Raw genomic sequence first — 17,755 nt, forward strand, 5'->3', positions numbered from 1 at the left:
ATTTGAAATAATAACTAGACACACATTACTGGTTACCTGAGAATATTTCAGTCATTATCAGTATTGTGATTGACAACTAGAGACATACTATTGTTTACCTGAGAAGCTGTTGGTAGTTATCAATATTTGAAATAATAACTAGACACACATTACTGGTTACCTGAGAATATTTCAGTCATTATCAGTATTGTGATTGACAACTAGAGACATACTATTGTTTACCTGAGAAGCTGTTGGTAGTTATCAATATTTGAAATAATAACTAGACACACATTACTGGTTACCTGAGAATATTTCCGTCATTATCAGTGTTTAGCTGAGGAACTGTTGGTAGTTATCAATATTTGAAATAATAACTAGAAATGTATTACAGTTTACCTGAGAAGCCATCAGGAATGTAATCTTTCACAGTTATGTGGACAAAAAGTGTTGGGAGGGTCAAAGGCTGACCCGACTCATTCCGCAAGGAAATGTGCCGATATCCTGAAATCAACATAAAGTATGAACATTACGTATTTTAAGCAAGCATGTTTTTTGAAAACAATACTAAAAAAAGCTTGAACTATTTAAGAGAAAAAGAACCTTTATTGTATAAAATGTGCATGAGTTTCAGTAACAGTTTTGGGGTAAGGTTTATGCCATTGTATGAATACAAGCATAATCACAATAGTAAAGCATTTTTGTTTGTATTTCAGACAGACATCTCTTTCAAAACTTAATGAAATGCTGACTAAGTGTTCTTATTCTGTTCTGTCATAATATTAACAGTATTACTATTTGAAGATACTGCATTTATGATATTTATCACATATAAATTACAGTTATAGCGAGATTTGTCCCTTATGAAAACAAAAACAAAAAAACATCACACAAGCGTTCCTCAGAAATCAGCTTATAAATATCAAAGTAAACCTTTCATACTATCTGCAAAGGTTCACAGTTTACATTCCCAAGAATAAACAATTCTATGCAATCAGTAAAATACAAAATAACAGACTGACCTAAAGAAAAGTAATTTCTAATCAAAAGTGTGTTCACATTTCAATTGTGAAAAGTAGCATATAAATATGAATATCAAGTGCTGGAGTCTGAAAACATTAGTTCCAATTATTAAAATTACATATCCTTTCAAACTTGTTTTCACAACTCTATGTATAAATATCTACATTCTGGGTACTTCACATCTATAGATCACATTCTGTAGTACAGACCTAAATACTTCCAACAGTCTAAAATCTTTTAACAAAGATTCAACTAATCTGTTACAAAGAAAAAGGTGGAAATCACTGATCTGAAATAGATCCACGACATAGAAAATCACTCAGCATAGCTATACGTATTTGTTGATAGGAAATGTTCTATTCTGCTAAAGTCACAAAATTATTCTTTTATAATGAAAGACAAGTGTACAAGAAATATTTGTACCAAACTATGTTCATTCACAGATTTTTTACCACACTAGGTAACTTTTACTTTCATTGATCTAAAATGTTTCATCTCACATGTTCATGATTTAAAATTAAAAATAATTGAAGAATTTTTCCAATTCAACTTCGCTTGATTATATTCGATTATAAAGGTCTCCTTAATTTGTAGGGACCATTTGTCCCAAGCTCTAGCCATGATTGAAAACTGTTGAGCTATTACTGATATATCACAATTTAATGCATATCAGTAGATACTTGAATTACTGTTTGGCAACTTCTGTGCAATGTTCTTTTATACGATTACCTAGATGGCAATTGGTACACCCCAAGTACATCAATTAACATTTGACACATTTATATAAATACATCACATGTTATGTTTGTAACATTGACACTTGATATTTAATACTTAACAGGTTTTTTTAGTTAAATATTGTGCTGAACTTAACTTGGAGGTAATGCATTTTCAAAATTTCCCTATGTCTTTTTCCAATCTTAAAATTTCACATTCCAAGGTATGGCAAAACAATATTTAATGATGTTTGTGACTTGATTTTCTTAGCTCCAGATATGTTTACATGGTTTAAAAACATTTAGTTACTTTATTTATTAAGCTAGTAGCTTGAGAACATTTGTGATTATCTGCAATTCATGAAGAAACAATACAAACATACCTAAACATTTATATACCCACTTCACTGAGACTTCTATAACATTAGATCCATGTGTGCATATAGTCAAGTAGAAGATGGTTAGTGATACTGGCTAGAACAACATTTGTCATTTAGGTAGTTATATTCTTCCTCCACTGTGAACTTAATACTTTTTGGCAGATATTCATATACAGAGACATCTCAAAAGTAAATAGGCATCATGATTTTTTTCAATAGTCATTTATCTCACATTATCAACTTAACAAAAATGTTTACAAATGTGCATCAGCACTTAGTCTATTTGCCACTAGCATTTTTCATTGCTTTGACTTGTTCTGGCATGGAATCGATAAGTTCTGCAATTTTCTCCTGTAGGATCTTGACCCAGGCTGCACGCAAAACATCTAGTAGCTCTCCACGGGACACTGGTTTTCTGGAACTTCTTCTCACTGCTCGAGTAAGTATGGCCCAGACATGCTCGATGGGGGTCATATCAGATGACAGACTTGGCCATGGGACCCGTTGGATGCCTTTCTCAATTAAATGACTATTGAATAAACATCATGGTGTCTATTTACTTTTGAGATGTCTCTGTACAGTAAATCTACTGACATGTTATTTATCATTGAAAATAACAAATGTGTCATCAATACAACTGTAAAACATAGATTTGAACTTTCAGAAACATTGTTATAACCAGTGTTTAAAAACATTTGCTAAAGTGTGAGTGTGTGTGGGAGTGTACTTACCTTACATTGGAAGGTACAGTCTTGAGATCACAAATAGGCTGACATAAATTTTAATGATTTATTATCTCCAGGTTACGTTGAGAACAGCATATAAATTTTCAATCATTTAATGACTAAAGAATGTGTTCAATTCTAAAGATCAAGTGTTAATATTACAAACACCACGTGTAGTGTGTCAATGTTACAAACATCACGTGTAGTGTGTCAATGTTACAAACATCACGTGTAGTGTGTCAATGTTACAAACATCACGTGTAGTGTGTCAATGTTACAAACATCATGTGTAATGTGTCAATGTTATCAGCATCACATGTAGTATTTCAATGTTATCAACATCACATGTAGTGTGTCAATATAAACATGCAATTCATGTATTTGGGGTGTACAATCATATAAAAGAAAATGCAAGGAACTCAGCAAATAATAAATCAATTATCAACCAAGATGAGTTGAAATGCATCATTAACAGCTTAATTGAGTTCCACCATGGCCAGAGCATAGAATGGATGTTCTCTTCAAACTAAGGAAACCATACTAATTAAACAACATCAACCAAAGCTGAGTTATGAAGATTCTTAATTTCATTGATCTAGCTGGACTAATAAGAGCTGATATTGAGTGAAACTAGAACCTCTGTCAATTAGAGCATTAGTAACATAAGGTATCTTACTAATACCAGTTGGAAAAGTTAAAGACGTTAGTAAAATCACACAAAAATATAAATACCTGGACGAAGCCCAACTACAGGTAACAGCTTGTGACCAATAAAACGCCCATTCTCTTCATTTACAATTATTCTCAAACACGCCAGGTCTGGAAGTACAACCTAGAACCCAAATATGCTAGGCTCAAATCAAGATTTCTGCATAAAATACAGTAATACACAAGTTTCATATTTACTTTTGAGACTGTCTTTATTTATAAAGAAATTTATTACAAGACAACACATAAAAAGGCAAAAAACAGGGAAAAGATAGTTCTGACATGAATGTATCAGACTGGTTAGTATCTCAAGTAGGGAAGAATCCAATTTCTAAATTTTCCTCCATCAGCTGGTTTGACAGAGTTTTCCATACAACTCTACGTGTACTGTAGGGTCAAAGTGCACATGTTGCAATCTTTTACAGAGTTACATTCAAACATTTACTTAAATATCTTTATTATCAATGTCTGTTAATAAATGTAGCATAGAAATTTAGTTTATAATTTAAATTTTGATACCTAAGTTTTAATATCTTAATTTCAAAATGAAGCACTGAAAATTCTCAATCTTCACTTCTCTGTGTAATGTGAGTTGAATGTACTCCAAATTACCTATTTTAGATTTCTTTCTACCTTTATATGACTTTCTGAGTGTCCAACAAATCAAAAACACATACTATAATCGTGACAAGTCAGAATAAAAACTTAGAACTTCCAGTCTCCTTGCTTTACTGAGATATAAGATAATACTGTCTTTCAAAAAATATCAATAATCCTCTGTGACATTGCTACTGGATTACAGTGATATTTTACAAGATTCTTTATACTGATATTTCATTTTGGCACCAGTATATAGATATTCAGTGTCAGTTTCATTGTTTGTGCTTGTGTTTTTCTGCTATCAGCAGTTAAAATAGTTTTAACATGTTTATAGCTTAGTTAGGAAGCCAGTTAAATTATAGTAGTTTTGAGACATTATATTCTACTGCCTGACATATTTTTGGTGTTCTAAAATGCATATTTTAAAGGAACATTAATGATTTTATAGATAACCAACACAGAATGAAAAAGCAAGTGCTAAAGAAGTATTCTCTTGAGTACAAATTACTGAAATAGGCTTCAACTCTAATGTAGTGTTTTTTAGTTATTTTTATTAGTTTTTTTAAACAAAAAGTCACTCCAATGTAAACATCAGAAATTTATTAGGTTAGGTAACAAAAGGAAATGCAAAACAAAGATTAAAGAATACCACAAGTTTGAGCTAATTGCATCATGTGATTGTAACTTGATTGGCTATTTACACTAAGCTCTGCTGTTGTTAACTGCCTGTCAGGCACTTAAATAAGGTCTGAAGTAACAGAATTAAAAGAAACTAGGGCATGAAAGGTTAGTAAGCTATGACTGTTAGGATAAATAACTGTAATTGTTTTTTACAATCTGCAGTGATTCTACAAAAAAAAAGGCATTATTAAAAGTTTTGTATTTTTCGATTCACTGTATATTCATGATTTCACGACAGTTGGTGTTAGAGTAGAGAAAATAAGCAACAAAATATATAAGATACATTCAATAAATTGAGAATTATAGAAGTTACAATACATAGCTTCACAGAAATGGTCAGTCCAATCGACTGACATCATTAACAAAAGAATGGTGTAACTGAACAATAAAGTACAAAATAAAAGTATTCATATTTTTCACAAAATCATATTGAATTACCTTTTTAAAGACAAATGGATCATCGTCAAAAATGGGATTAATTCCATTTGCAGGAACAGTCTTGGTACGGAATTTTCGACGTACAGTATCTGCAGGAAGTCCATACATATCCACTTCTACATAAGTTCCAACTCTTTTGTCAGTTAAGAACTGGCCAGAAATTATCTGAAAATAATTCAAGTTTTTGTTTTCAAGTTCCAAAATGACATTCATACAGATTATAATTTTTAACACTACAAACTGAAATATAATAAAAAAATTGACTTTAAATCTCAGCCATCTCAGCTGCATTCTTTAAGTTAATCAATGTCATGTGATAGTTACCAAGTGATTATATTTACCTATTAGTGAAAATAAAATAGAACACATGACAATAAACTCTCATTTTACTTTTTCAATAGCAAAAAGATGAATACAACACATTAGTAACATCTAATTATGAAAAGAAAAATGCATTTGTATAAGGGAAAATTGTCTTATATAATACAAAATTGGATGCCAGTTTTTCACAGCAATAGCAATATTTCTATTGTAGATGTTTGTAAATGTTATGTGAGAATGTATGAATTCCATTTTACTTTCACAACCATCTTAACTTAAGTTGTGCATATTGAGAAGCTAAAAACGCACAGGATCAAAATAGCTAGTTTACTCTGACTTGTGCAATATCGGTAATAATACCATGTACAGTTGTCTCTATACATGGATTAAGATTTTTAACATCAATTAACTCTAAATACCACCAGACTGAGTAACCAAGATTACCTTGACAGATACTGTACCAGCTATTATACCATCCACAGTTGACTCTATGAATGGATCAAACTTTCGATCTCCTCTCCTCATAAAGTCAGGCTTCAAGAGGTAACCACTACGAGCATTATATTCAAAGATACCCAAGTTCAACTGCATTCCCAGATCTGCAGACAACATATATACAATACAGGTGATCACAAGGTTTACATTTCTTATGTGATTTGAACAACTTGAAATTTGAATAGCAAATATGCAAGTATTATATCTGACATATTTCAGTCCAACAATATTTACCATAACCACTACATATTTGAACTCTATATTGGATGTTATGCCAGCAGACATGTTCCAGTGGTCACTGTAGTTCTTAAAATTATCTCTATAAACTTGAATGCCATAAAACTCTGTTTTTTTGGACTACAATGTGGAAACAGATTGAATTCTTACCTAAAAAACTATAATAAAAGCCTACAATTAAAGCAATTAATTATCAAGAAGAAACATTCAGATCTTTATCAAGATCAGTTTTCATTATAGCCACAGAAAATCTTTAATAGACAACTTACTAATATTCTTACCTAATGTTTGAAAGTTCAATGCTACCATGTGACAGCCAGCATTCCAAAATACCTGTAGACATAGAAAAAAATAAGTTGGAGGTACAGAAATGCATAAAAAATACAGTAGATTTTCTATAATTACAGAAATCATACAAAATTATATACATCAATAAGTGTGATATTTTCTTTAATAAAAGTTTAATTTATAGAAAAATCAAATAACAGCTCATAAACAGATAAATAAACAAATAGGATAAAACGGACAATCAGTAAGATAACAAACACAATAAAAAAAACAAAAACATGGACGGATGTATACATAAACAGAATATAAGATCCTTAAAAAATTCTATTTATACTTTCCTGAGGCATGTAATTACTGGAGTCTACTCGTGTTCCACGTGGATAAATCCTACTCAGTTGACGTTTATTATAACTATGCAAAAAGTCAAAGAAACGTTAAAAGGAATAAATTTGTTTGAAATCCACCTGTTTAACTCTTATATTCAAAAGTCCTAAGAACACTTAATTAGACATCAGGAAAAAAACATGCAGATGAATATTGGTAAGTACAAGTAGCCTTAATTGACACTATACGTGTAATTTATAGTTTAAATGTTTGCTTTGACTGACTAGTCCATTCAGAAAATTTTCACACAGCAAACAGATTTACAATGTAAACCAACATGCTCTACACGTTAGATTTAGAAATTGTAAGATTGTTCTACATACTGTGTATTTATACACATTGAAAACAAGAAATAACTCAGTTTTCCATGTTAAGTTCTTGTAAAGGAACTTTCCAGCCATATTGCTGTAACTGTTGTCAGCAATCACAGAATACAAAGATGTAAAACAGCAGAGAATGTGAAAATTACAGATTTTAGAGGAATTATTACTGTAATCAGTAGAGCTAAGAATGAGAGATCATTATATTGAAACTGTTAATACAGAGAAATACAGTATTATTTCTCACTTTCATTAGTTACTAACCCATGTTATGACATTTAAATGTCTTAAGATGTGATCTTCAAAACCTAATATACTTATAATATGAAAACATTTTAAAGGATACTTGACAAACTCTACAGGATGTTCCTTCAATAAACATGTAGCCTGTGTTTCTACAAATGAAGAAACTTCGTAACTTCTATTTTTTCCTATAACAAAAAAAAACAACAACAAAAGAGTGAGAATGTCATTTAAACTTAATCTTATTAAACTTTATTTCATGTTACAGTCTTTACGTTTTTATCATAATATAAAATCATATTAATTTACTAACTTAAGTTGCCTAAAAATGGAATGTGATATATATAAGTAAGATATTTTGTTTGTTTGATTTTGAATTTCGCGCAAAGCTACACGAGGGCTATCTATACTAGCCACCCCTAATTTAGCAGTGTAAGACTAGAGGGAAGGCAGCTAGTCATTACCACCCACCATCAACTCTTGGGCTACTCTTTTACCAACGAATAGTGGGATTGACCGTCACATTATAACTCCCTCACGGCTGAAAGGGCGATCACGTTTGGTGGGACGGAGATTCCAACCCACGACCCGCAGATTGCGAGTCGAGGTCCCTTACAACCTGGCCATGCCGGGCCAAGTAAGATGTAACATGCTAACATGCTGAAACACTGTATTTTTATACATCCGTCTATTCCACTTAATTTTTAGTCATTTGAACTTTAATATCTATAATTCTTGCGAGATTCCTGCCCTTAATTAGTTCCTACTATATGATGTGACAACATAACATTTGCATGCAAGAAACCTAGTATCAATCTCAACATGAAGAAAAAACGTTTTATCCTGTGATTACTTATATAACTTTAGAAGTTGTTTTTCTTTAGGCCTAAGGGCATTTCCTGCAGTAAGAAGTCAAGTAATAAGCTTAAGTAGTACAATGTTATAATAAATTGAGTGTTAGTGAATCTACACTAGTTGAGGCTTAACCACCTGACTTAATTAATATTGACTTCTGATCAGAGGAAGCTACCTAGATAGATCAAAAATAAAAATCAACCTAGTAATGAGTGCACTAGGGCTCTGAGCCTGAACTCACATCCCTAGTAGAAAACTACAATCCTTACTGTTAAATTGTCAATGGCATTTATGACACCCCGTGCTTACAATAATATCTAGATTTTATTCATATTTATGAATTATAATTCCCTTACAATTATGAATTTTTAGAATTGTTAACAGTTTTATTCATGCCAAGTTTTAATCAAGTTGCTTACTAATTGCTAAATAACACAGATAAAAACTCAAATGGTCAAGTGATTAAAATTAAAATGGTAACCAATCAAGCAAGATGGCTGGAAAACATATATATATACACACACATCAATACAGGAATCTAAATGATTATCCAAGATTATTTGAATACTAATATGCAAAAAAACATTAATAAATTTAATGATTTTTGATTTGGTGTTTATCTGATACAAAGGAAAACACAACAAACTGAAAATATAAAAAAATGTTATAAGCTCACTCTCAGCAAATTCAAAGGTATGAAATCGAACAGGCTGTACATAGTTGACTAATGCTGACATTTCAGCCCCAGCTTCTGATTCTTTAGCAGCTGTGCCCTGAAATATGAAATATCACAACAGATCATATAAACTATAAATTTAGTAAACCAAACTTGAATGATAAACACATATATCTTTCTCAGGAGCAAAGTTTTAACTATGAAGGTATAGCCTTTAAGAAGCTCTTGTAGTTTAAGCTTGGTGAAAGCAACAGATGTAAAGTTGACACAATGTTTCATAGGATGTTACTTGTCAGAATAACCATGTACAAGTATTAAAGTAGTGTATATAGTAAACAAATCTTTATCCAGATGATTACTCAGACTGCAATATGGATATATTTATACTTCACACAGTAAGCTAATTCACAGCTAATTGTTGTTGAAAAATAACAATTAAACTAAACCCTATTGGTTCTGAATATAAAATATATGAAATTATTCAAATTTCTGTTCATTCCTTTAATTCGGGTACCTCTACTATTAATTAAACTTCCTGAATTATCTAAATTATACCACACTAGATACAATGTAACAAGTTGGATTTTTGCCCTGCCCTACTTAAAATAAACACGTTATTCTGGTCATTCATAGTGAAAAAAAGGCCAAACACATTCTTAAATATCAATCTATATTTCTGATTAATAGAAAAATGTTAACACAAACCACAATATCTTATCTTTTAAGTTCACTAAAAAAAATATGTTTTAATAAATTCATAGTATAAATATGTATATAAACAATATCCTTACGTTTGTCTGTCCAGAACATTTCTTGCAAATTTCTCTATCAAATGCTACAAATCTCATATCATTAGAAAGGCTTTTGTCTAAGGAGTCCAGATTACTTGTCCATTCAGAATTATCTTACCTGTTTTTTACTTAGTCAAACTTTTCAATGCAATAAGCATGCTACACAATGTCATTGTGATCATGTGATGAATGGTTTCGGTTTCAACATTACTTTTTTATTTGCAAAGTATTTCACAAAAACAGCACTTAACCCACATGTAATTTCCAAAAAAAGATTAACATTACACTAAATACAATTTCTGTATGCTTTTTTGACTTATTTACTTTGTGAACATGCATTCAGACATTTCTGCATATTCAGCTAAGTTTGCCTTCATTACAACTTTACATTTAATTTACTTTGCAATAATTTAGCTTCAGTTTGTTTCATAGACTGCTATAAACACCTTTAGCTACTTTGTTCTTTGCTACGGGCTTTATTCTTTGTTTTTTTTAGTTTCTTTGTTTCAACTCATAAAATCGTGTCATACTCTGAACGCTCATAACTGTTTCATACTCTGTACACTATTATAAATACTAGTACTTTATTGTTTACTTTACATGTAGTTTTATTAAATTAAGTTATGTACGTGTAATTTGCTTAAATAAAGTTAGGTCTACATTAGCTTGTTTATCTGATCACATAAAATTTCTTGAAATAGACCAGAATTTATTGATCTAACACATTATATAATGCCTGCAAGAAAGAGTAGCTTAAAAACTATGCATGAAAATGATAGAATAAGGAAAATACAAGGGAAGGGCATGAAAAATACCACAAATGTTTTGCAGATCGTGACTACTACATAAAATAATGCACTGTATTATACTTTTTTTCCAATATAATATTTTGATTTATTACTTTTACAATAAATGTAGATTTTATTATTAATTTTGTTTTGATAAATATGACTGTTCTCCTTGATCTAAATTTTATAACCACACAGTTAATTTCTGAACAAAATCAATCACTGTCATCCATGCTGCTTTAAAACCAAGCTAAAAATGATCTCTGACCTCAGTAATAAAAAAACGTGTGTTGTTGTAACCCTAAATCTTCATATCAAATTACTCCATTTCAAATTTTTTGAGTACCTCATTTTGGTCCTCTAAAGGCACCTCAGGAGTTTCTTCTTCTTCTGTTCCTGAGTCAGTATCAGAGTCTTCAATGTCACAGCTGATTCCCTGCATCTTTGGAGAGGTTCCTATCTCATTTACCACTCCCTCATCCACATCCTCCTCTCTAGCTGCAACTGCAGTGCTGGTCTCACTGTGGCTCTCTACACTGTTGGAAGCTGTTAGCGTGGGACGTGTCCGTTCTGGGGTTGGAGGAGGGTGGGATAGTTCTTCAGTGCTGTCTTGTAGTACATCCCCACCAGCCTTGACAGGAACTAGGAGATTTAAACATTTTAAAATACTTTTTGCTTCATTTTATAAGTTAAGTTTAACTAAAAAAAAAAAAAAAAACAGTTAGCATGGTTCAGCTTAAACTTCTTTCAAAGAAGCCCTTCAGGACTTTGCTCTTTAAATTACATCCTAACTTTGTTTTATAGAATTAATCAAATTATTTATAAAGTTTATGTATTATAATTAGAGAAACTAATCTGTCAAAGAATGTAATTCATACCTATCAAATGAAATACTTAGTGATGTACCTAAGAAAGGTTATACACTTTGTAGAGTACATGAAACATGTAGAAAAATATTGTGATTATAAAAGTATTTTGTCTGAGGATCAAACTTTTAATTTGTTCCTTTACCATTTCAACCATGGATGAGAATGGGTGAAGAAAAAACAATTTGAGTTCAATGCTGGGTACCTTGTGAAAATTAGAAGCTCTCATACATTTTTCTCATACATCTCACATATATGGTGCCCTTAGATTTTGCAGTAAATTAGCCAACTTTTGTTACTTGACAGACAGTTCTACATGCTTTTTAGTAGTTCCATATGGCAAGATTGTAAAACAACCTTTTAAAGCACAGTTTAAAGTTTGTTAGATATCACACAAAGCTTTTTCTAATAAATCTTCTAGTGTTGGACTTCACCCCTTTTAGTTTACTTCCAACAACAAACATAACTTCTAATTCTTTCTCCAGTCAGTTCCACCATAATTTGTTTTTAACTGCACTATCAATTTCTCTATTCTTGACTTCATCCTGCCACTCAAAAACTTTTTCCCATTTTTAAACTTCATTCTATCTTTAAGATACACGAATGGGTAAATTATCAATAAATTTGCTCATGGAAAAACAAACCCATACTATAAACACACAACTGTTTAAGATTGAGAAAACATATTAGCTCAATTCTGACAAGTAAAAAATGTGGCAATTATACACAAGATATCAAACTGTAGAGAACATATTGATGCAGAGAATTGAAACATAGTGATACTTGTTTATGAAAGTCTGACTTTGAGAGTGTTTTATTTTTGAGTGCGTAATCGGGATGGCAAAATAGCCAAATTACTGCTAGTCTTCCAAATAAACCTGGTCAGCACTAAAATGATGGAAATCTGCAAATTGGTGGAAAATTCTAATTCCCTAGACAATGTACACTTTCCACTAAGTCAAATTGATTTATTTTTGGCACTCTGACCAAACACTCTTCATCAAGTAAGCTATTTGATAAAAAGCATTTACTAAAAAAATTTTTTTAAATTTGATTTCATCTTTTTTTTCTTACTTTCTATTTTCATCTATGCATATTATTTTAACTTTCTCTTGACTAGTTCACAGTTTCCACTAGTTTATTTTGAGAGAGGTTTAGTGGGTACCACATCTCTAGTTTGTAAAATACATCAATGTTTCAACTTCATTATAACTACAGTGAATGAAAAGCAATTCTTTAAAGTCAACATATTTATTCAGTGTCACCATCCTAGCTTTTGTTGTTCAGATTGTTTGTAATAACTCTAATTTATAAAATGTTTAGTCTTACCTCGGGGATAGTGTTTCTTCTTGTTTTTGATAATGATTTTCCTCAGCAATTGGTTAGGAGAAGGTAATGCTTGATCTGGTTTTACCTGTGTGGATAAACAATTATTATAGGGCAGATCACAGAATCATGTACAAAATCATTAGCCTAAACTTTAAACAATTTTATAATGCCCTAATAGAAAGTTTTCTTCAAAAAAATTGATCAACAATTTGATACAAACTACTATTAAGATGAATCGTAGTCCCATACAATACATAAATATTCTTTCACATAAACTATGATAAGAAATTATAAATACTAAAAAGAATCTGAAATTAAACCATGGTATAATGCCACAGCTTTTAAAGAGTTTAGACAATTATATCAAAAAGTAGGGTTTGAATTTTTCAAACAGAAGGGCAAAGTAGAGTTATTTTGCTCATAAAATAGGCAAAATCTATAGATCATACAAGATTTATTGTACAGGGTGTACACAAATGAAAGGTGGGGTTTCGTGACATTGCCATTATGTCGCTACTACAATACCCAGCATTATATGCATATCCACTTATTTATATACCCATATAGTTTTGTTTAAAGCAGTGTTTCGTGTTGCAGGGTTCTGTTCTAATGAGTACCATTCAATAAAATGCAGCATGAATTCTGTGGTTCAAGACTGTTTGCAGGGCTTTGAATGCCAGATTCTCCGACTGATGGAACAGAAGAAACAAGCCAATTGTGTGGCCCCCAAGGAGTACTGACCTCATGCCTTAGATTTTTTTCTGTGGAGCCACTTGAAGAACGTCGTGTACAGTGAAAAGATTGCTGATTTGGCTCACTTACTTCAAAGTGTCACTATAGTATTTGAAAGTGTTACGCCAGAGATTCTGGACCAAGTATGGACAGAAATTGATAATTGATATGATGTGTGCCACACTGTTGCACACATTGAAGTTGTGTAATACCATTTCAAAAACCTTTTGAAATGGATAAAACAGTATTTACAAAAACGTTTGAAGTTGGTAAATCAAATAAACAAAAATTGAATGCACAGTGAGTATCTTCTCACAAAACCCCACCATTCATTTGTGCACACCCTATATTTTGCAAGGAGATTATGAACATATCAATAGGTTTGTACTTGTAAAAAAAAAGTAATTAAGTATAAGATGAATGTACCTTCCTTCACCTTAAATCAATTCAACAGAAGGTCAGTAAATATGAATAATGTATTTGAAATTACAAAGAAAAGTATAACAATAAAAGCCTTCCTAAATAACAGGGAATAAGCAGTCCTTTGCATCTGATGGGCACCATTACAATAATGCTAGAAAATGCCCAAAAAGTGAGTTTTGTGAGATTTTGTTAGAGCCCCCATCAAGTATGCCATGATGCCCAATGTTTTGATCCTACTACTGGTCCTTTTATTCTTATAAATACTTTTCAATTCAGATATTATTAATATATGTTATGACAATGGTCACATAATAAGCTGTACAAACAAGAGCCTCACAGATAACTTCATGTGATTCTGTTGGCTGCTATGGCTCTGGTACTTTAATGTTAATTGACCTAGACTAATAATTTTACACATTTTTAAACTATCTATATTGTTTTTTTTTTTCAAAATGTTTATTTTTTTGGCACATGTAATGTTCAATTTTGAAAACTCAAAAATTTTATTGAATAAAATAATCATTGTTTTTTAAATAAAATTTTTTAGTTTTCAAAATATATATATTGTTATATATAGATATCACATATTTGTAACTGAGAAACTAAATCAATGCTTTAACATTTAAATTACAAAACTGCATATTGATTATTAGCACGAAGAGTATTAGAAAATTTAGTTGTAACCTAAATTGCATTTGATGAACTACTCTACATAACACAAGGCTACTGCCAAACTGATCAGAGATCATCATATTTCACTGGCACACTGTGAACATGTTTCAGTTTTGCCAACAAAAATCTGTGTTGATAGAAAAACAATACAAGTCAGTCAATACAAATTAACATTTTTTGGTCCAATTTTGTAAAAAGTGAATCAAGATACGGCATCAACCCGCTAAGCTCTCCCATGGATTGCCTGGTGAGGGCTGATGGACTGAATAAGAATATTTTGAAAAAAAGTAAGAAAATTAAAATAAAATAGTAGAGAAGCTGGGATCTTTACTGTTTTCATATGGTTCTGCTTTTATTCTTTGATTTTTATATTCCTTTATAATAGTTTTCATAACCCTGTACACAGACTCACATATATACACAGAACAGGAATGCTTCAATCTACAAGTGATCCCTTTATTCATATGGGTTTGCTTTATAAGAACATGACACTAAGTTCTGTTGTTTCGAGACAACTTGTAGCAGTGTTACGCATCAGTGATGAGAACTGGGCAATTAAAATGTCCTGCAGATCATAGCACATATCTACTAATAGGACTTGTGAAGTGGATGTTAACAAATTAATTATTTCTAATATCATGTTGAATAATCTTGAGATATGCAAGCATACGTTTTCTTCCTGCTTTTATTTACAAAGGAATTTTTAGTGTGGTTAGTTTCTATGCAATTTTGGAATAAATATGTGGTCCATAAAACCATTAAAGTTCTGGTTTTTGTGTTCTCTATAGCAGATAGTATCTACTTTAACTGAGGGGGTGTTGCAGTATACTTTGCTTAAGTGTTAGAAGGGTCAACAAATGCAATGTCCTTTGCTGACTGAGTGGATGATGTATGCATTTTACAGTCAGCAAATGCTGTGAGAAAACAACAGTAATGTGGTAATACCCTTCCAACAGAAAAAATACAAGCTCTCTTGCAAGACTGAAACATTTATTCTTTCTCATTTCTATCTGATCTTTAATCATGACTAGTTTGCCAGAGATTCATCTCAAGAGATGGAAAACAGATGATTTACTCAGTGATCCTGTAGAAGCAACTGTCCACTTTTTTTACTCAAGTATGCAAGTTGCAATTCCTTTTTGATTGATTTAAATAAAGATTGTGTTCATTTTCTCTCAAACCTGTCCAAGCTTTTTTATTTACTTACACAAGATTAAAACTCAGTCACATTTTCCAACACAGATTACTTCTCAGTTTTCCTGTTTGATCCTGCTGTTAAAGCAAATCTATCTAACACTTGTGTAGAAATCCTAATCTTCAGTAAAAAAATTAATTATTTCTGATATCATCTTTACTAATTCCAAAAGAATTTTCAGTTAAAAAAATGAATTGCTTTTAATATCATGTTGACTTCCACTTTCATCTTAAACTTTAGTTAATAAGGTAAATATTAGAACTACAGAAAAGTATCAACAAATAATCAATGTTTTCAATGCTAATTAAATCTTTTTTATAAGAAACACGAATTTTGAAAAATAAAATATTTTAATCTCCAGAATAAAATATTGAATATTCGATATATTGTTGTTAATAAACAAACACAGTTAAAAATTTCAGAACTTTACATATATAAGTAGACTTGTTTACAAAATTACAACCTATTTGAATGCACAAATTCAACATGAAAACTCAAGCAAAAAACAACAAAAAAAAGAACTACCTATTTTTAATGTATCAAATAAAGCAATGTGTTCAAATCATGAGAATTTATACCTTGAGCCTAATTACATCATTCATATTGCTAAAAAATGTATTACATATTATATTAAATTGGAGATAAATATCATTGTTCAAAAGCGTTTGTCTATTTTTATATATTTCAATTGATTTTCTAATATTTCTGTGAGGAAAATATTTTGGTTCTGCAATGAGCCAAATTTCTATTAAATTGATTTTATGATCAGTATGGTACACGAGTAATAACAGCTGATTTTCTCTTTCACAATGATGACTGTGATCTTCATATTCCTTTATTTTTACATTCAGGGATTTTACATTCGTTTGTCTTATATAAACCTTGTTACAAGAATACTGGATCGAACATATTCTTTGTTTCTGGAAACATTCTACAAAGTATTTTCCTTTATTGGTTTTATTTGAACATTTCCAGTGAGGTTACAGATAGGTTTAGTTTGGTTATGTTTCAATAATTGTTTGTTTGTTTGTTTTGAATTTCGAGCAAAGCTACACAAGGGCTATCTGCAATAGCTGTCCCTAATTTAGCAGTGTAATACTAGAGGGAAGGCAGCTAGTCATCACCACCCACCGCCAACTCTTGGGCTACTCTTTTACCAATGAATAGTGGGATTGACCATCACATTATAATGCCCCCACGGCTGAAAGGGCGAGCATGTTCGGTGTGACGGGGATTCAAACCCGCGACCCTCAGATTGCGAGTCGAGCACCCTAACCACCTGGCCTGTTTCTATAATGTACTTAATGTATCCAAGATTTTTAAAGAATATGGAAGATTAATAAGTGGGTTTAATTCTGTTTAGATTTTAATTTTTTGGGTTTTTCCATAAAATTATTTGTTGATTTTATGAAACAACTTGTCAATTACATTGGGTTAAAATCCTCTTGATACAGCAATATGTTGTAGATAATTAATTCTATCTGGGACAGTAATTGGGTCTCCTTTTTCTTTATAGTTATCGTGTAAAAAAAACTCAATTTTTATTTTATGACTAGTGTATAGCCCATCAAAAATGACAAGGCAAGTACTACCACCCCAACTAATAGTATACCCTAACCTCACATTTCATAGCTAACTGAAGTAAATAAATTTTGCAAAATCAAGCTTGACAGAAAGGTGCAGTCAAACATCAGTAAAGTCCTTTGTGAGCCAACTAAAATTAAGATGATTCAAGAAATGAAATCGTGGCATATTCATAGAACAATTATTGGTAAAAATCAGTTAGATTAACAACTTCTAATATACAGAAAAGCCATTGCATTTTGCTAACACTACATTCCAACCATGACTTTTATGTCATGTTGCTTAGCAACAAAAGTATAACCTAAT

General features: G+C 31.2%; 1 protein-coding gene and 1 long non-coding RNA gene across 3 annotated transcripts in view; one reads left to right on the top strand and one right to left on the bottom strand.

Moving 5' to 3' along the window:
* LOC111087748 overlaps positions 1–2,560 on the top strand; it is a 15,000-nt gene extending 12,440 nt beyond the window's left edge. The window contains exon 3 of the long non-coding RNA XR_002612401.1: positions 2,435–2,560. This is a non-coding gene — a long non-coding RNA (uncharacterized LOC111087748). The remainder of the gene's footprint in view (positions 1–2,434) is intronic.
* The window catches only part of LOC106467342 (1-phosphatidylinositol 4,5-bisphosphate phosphodiesterase classes I and II-like), a 106,284-nt gene that overhangs the window by 26,799 nt on the left and 61,730 nt on the right, over positions 1–17,755 (bottom strand). For both annotated transcript variants that reach the window (XM_022395502.1, XM_022395501.1), the window contains exons 11-20: positions 12,844–12,928; positions 10,995–11,290; positions 9,070–9,166; positions 7,642–7,726; positions 6,930–7,002; positions 6,585–6,636; positions 6,016–6,170; positions 5,251–5,415; positions 3,556–3,655; positions 379–483 (exon numbers count right to left, since the gene is read on the bottom strand). In XM_022395502.1, the coding sequence (XP_022251210.1) occupies positions 379–483; positions 3,556–3,655; positions 5,251–5,415; positions 6,016–6,170; positions 6,585–6,636; positions 6,930–7,002; positions 7,642–7,726; positions 9,070–9,166; positions 10,995–11,290; positions 12,844–12,928 (1,213 nt within the window). The remainder of the gene's footprint in view (positions 1–378; positions 484–3,555; positions 3,656–5,250; positions 5,416–6,015; positions 6,171–6,584; positions 6,637–6,929; positions 7,003–7,641; positions 7,727–9,069; positions 9,167–10,994; positions 11,291–12,843; positions 12,929–17,755) is intronic.

The sequence above is a fragment of the Limulus polyphemus genome, unplaced genomic scaffold, assembly GCF_000517525.1.
Source record: "Limulus polyphemus unplaced genomic scaffold, Limulus_polyphemus-2.1.2 Scaffold2577, whole genome shotgun sequence".
NCBI classification, from domain to species: domain Eukaryota; kingdom Metazoa; phylum Arthropoda; class Merostomata; order Xiphosura; family Limulidae; genus Limulus; species Limulus polyphemus.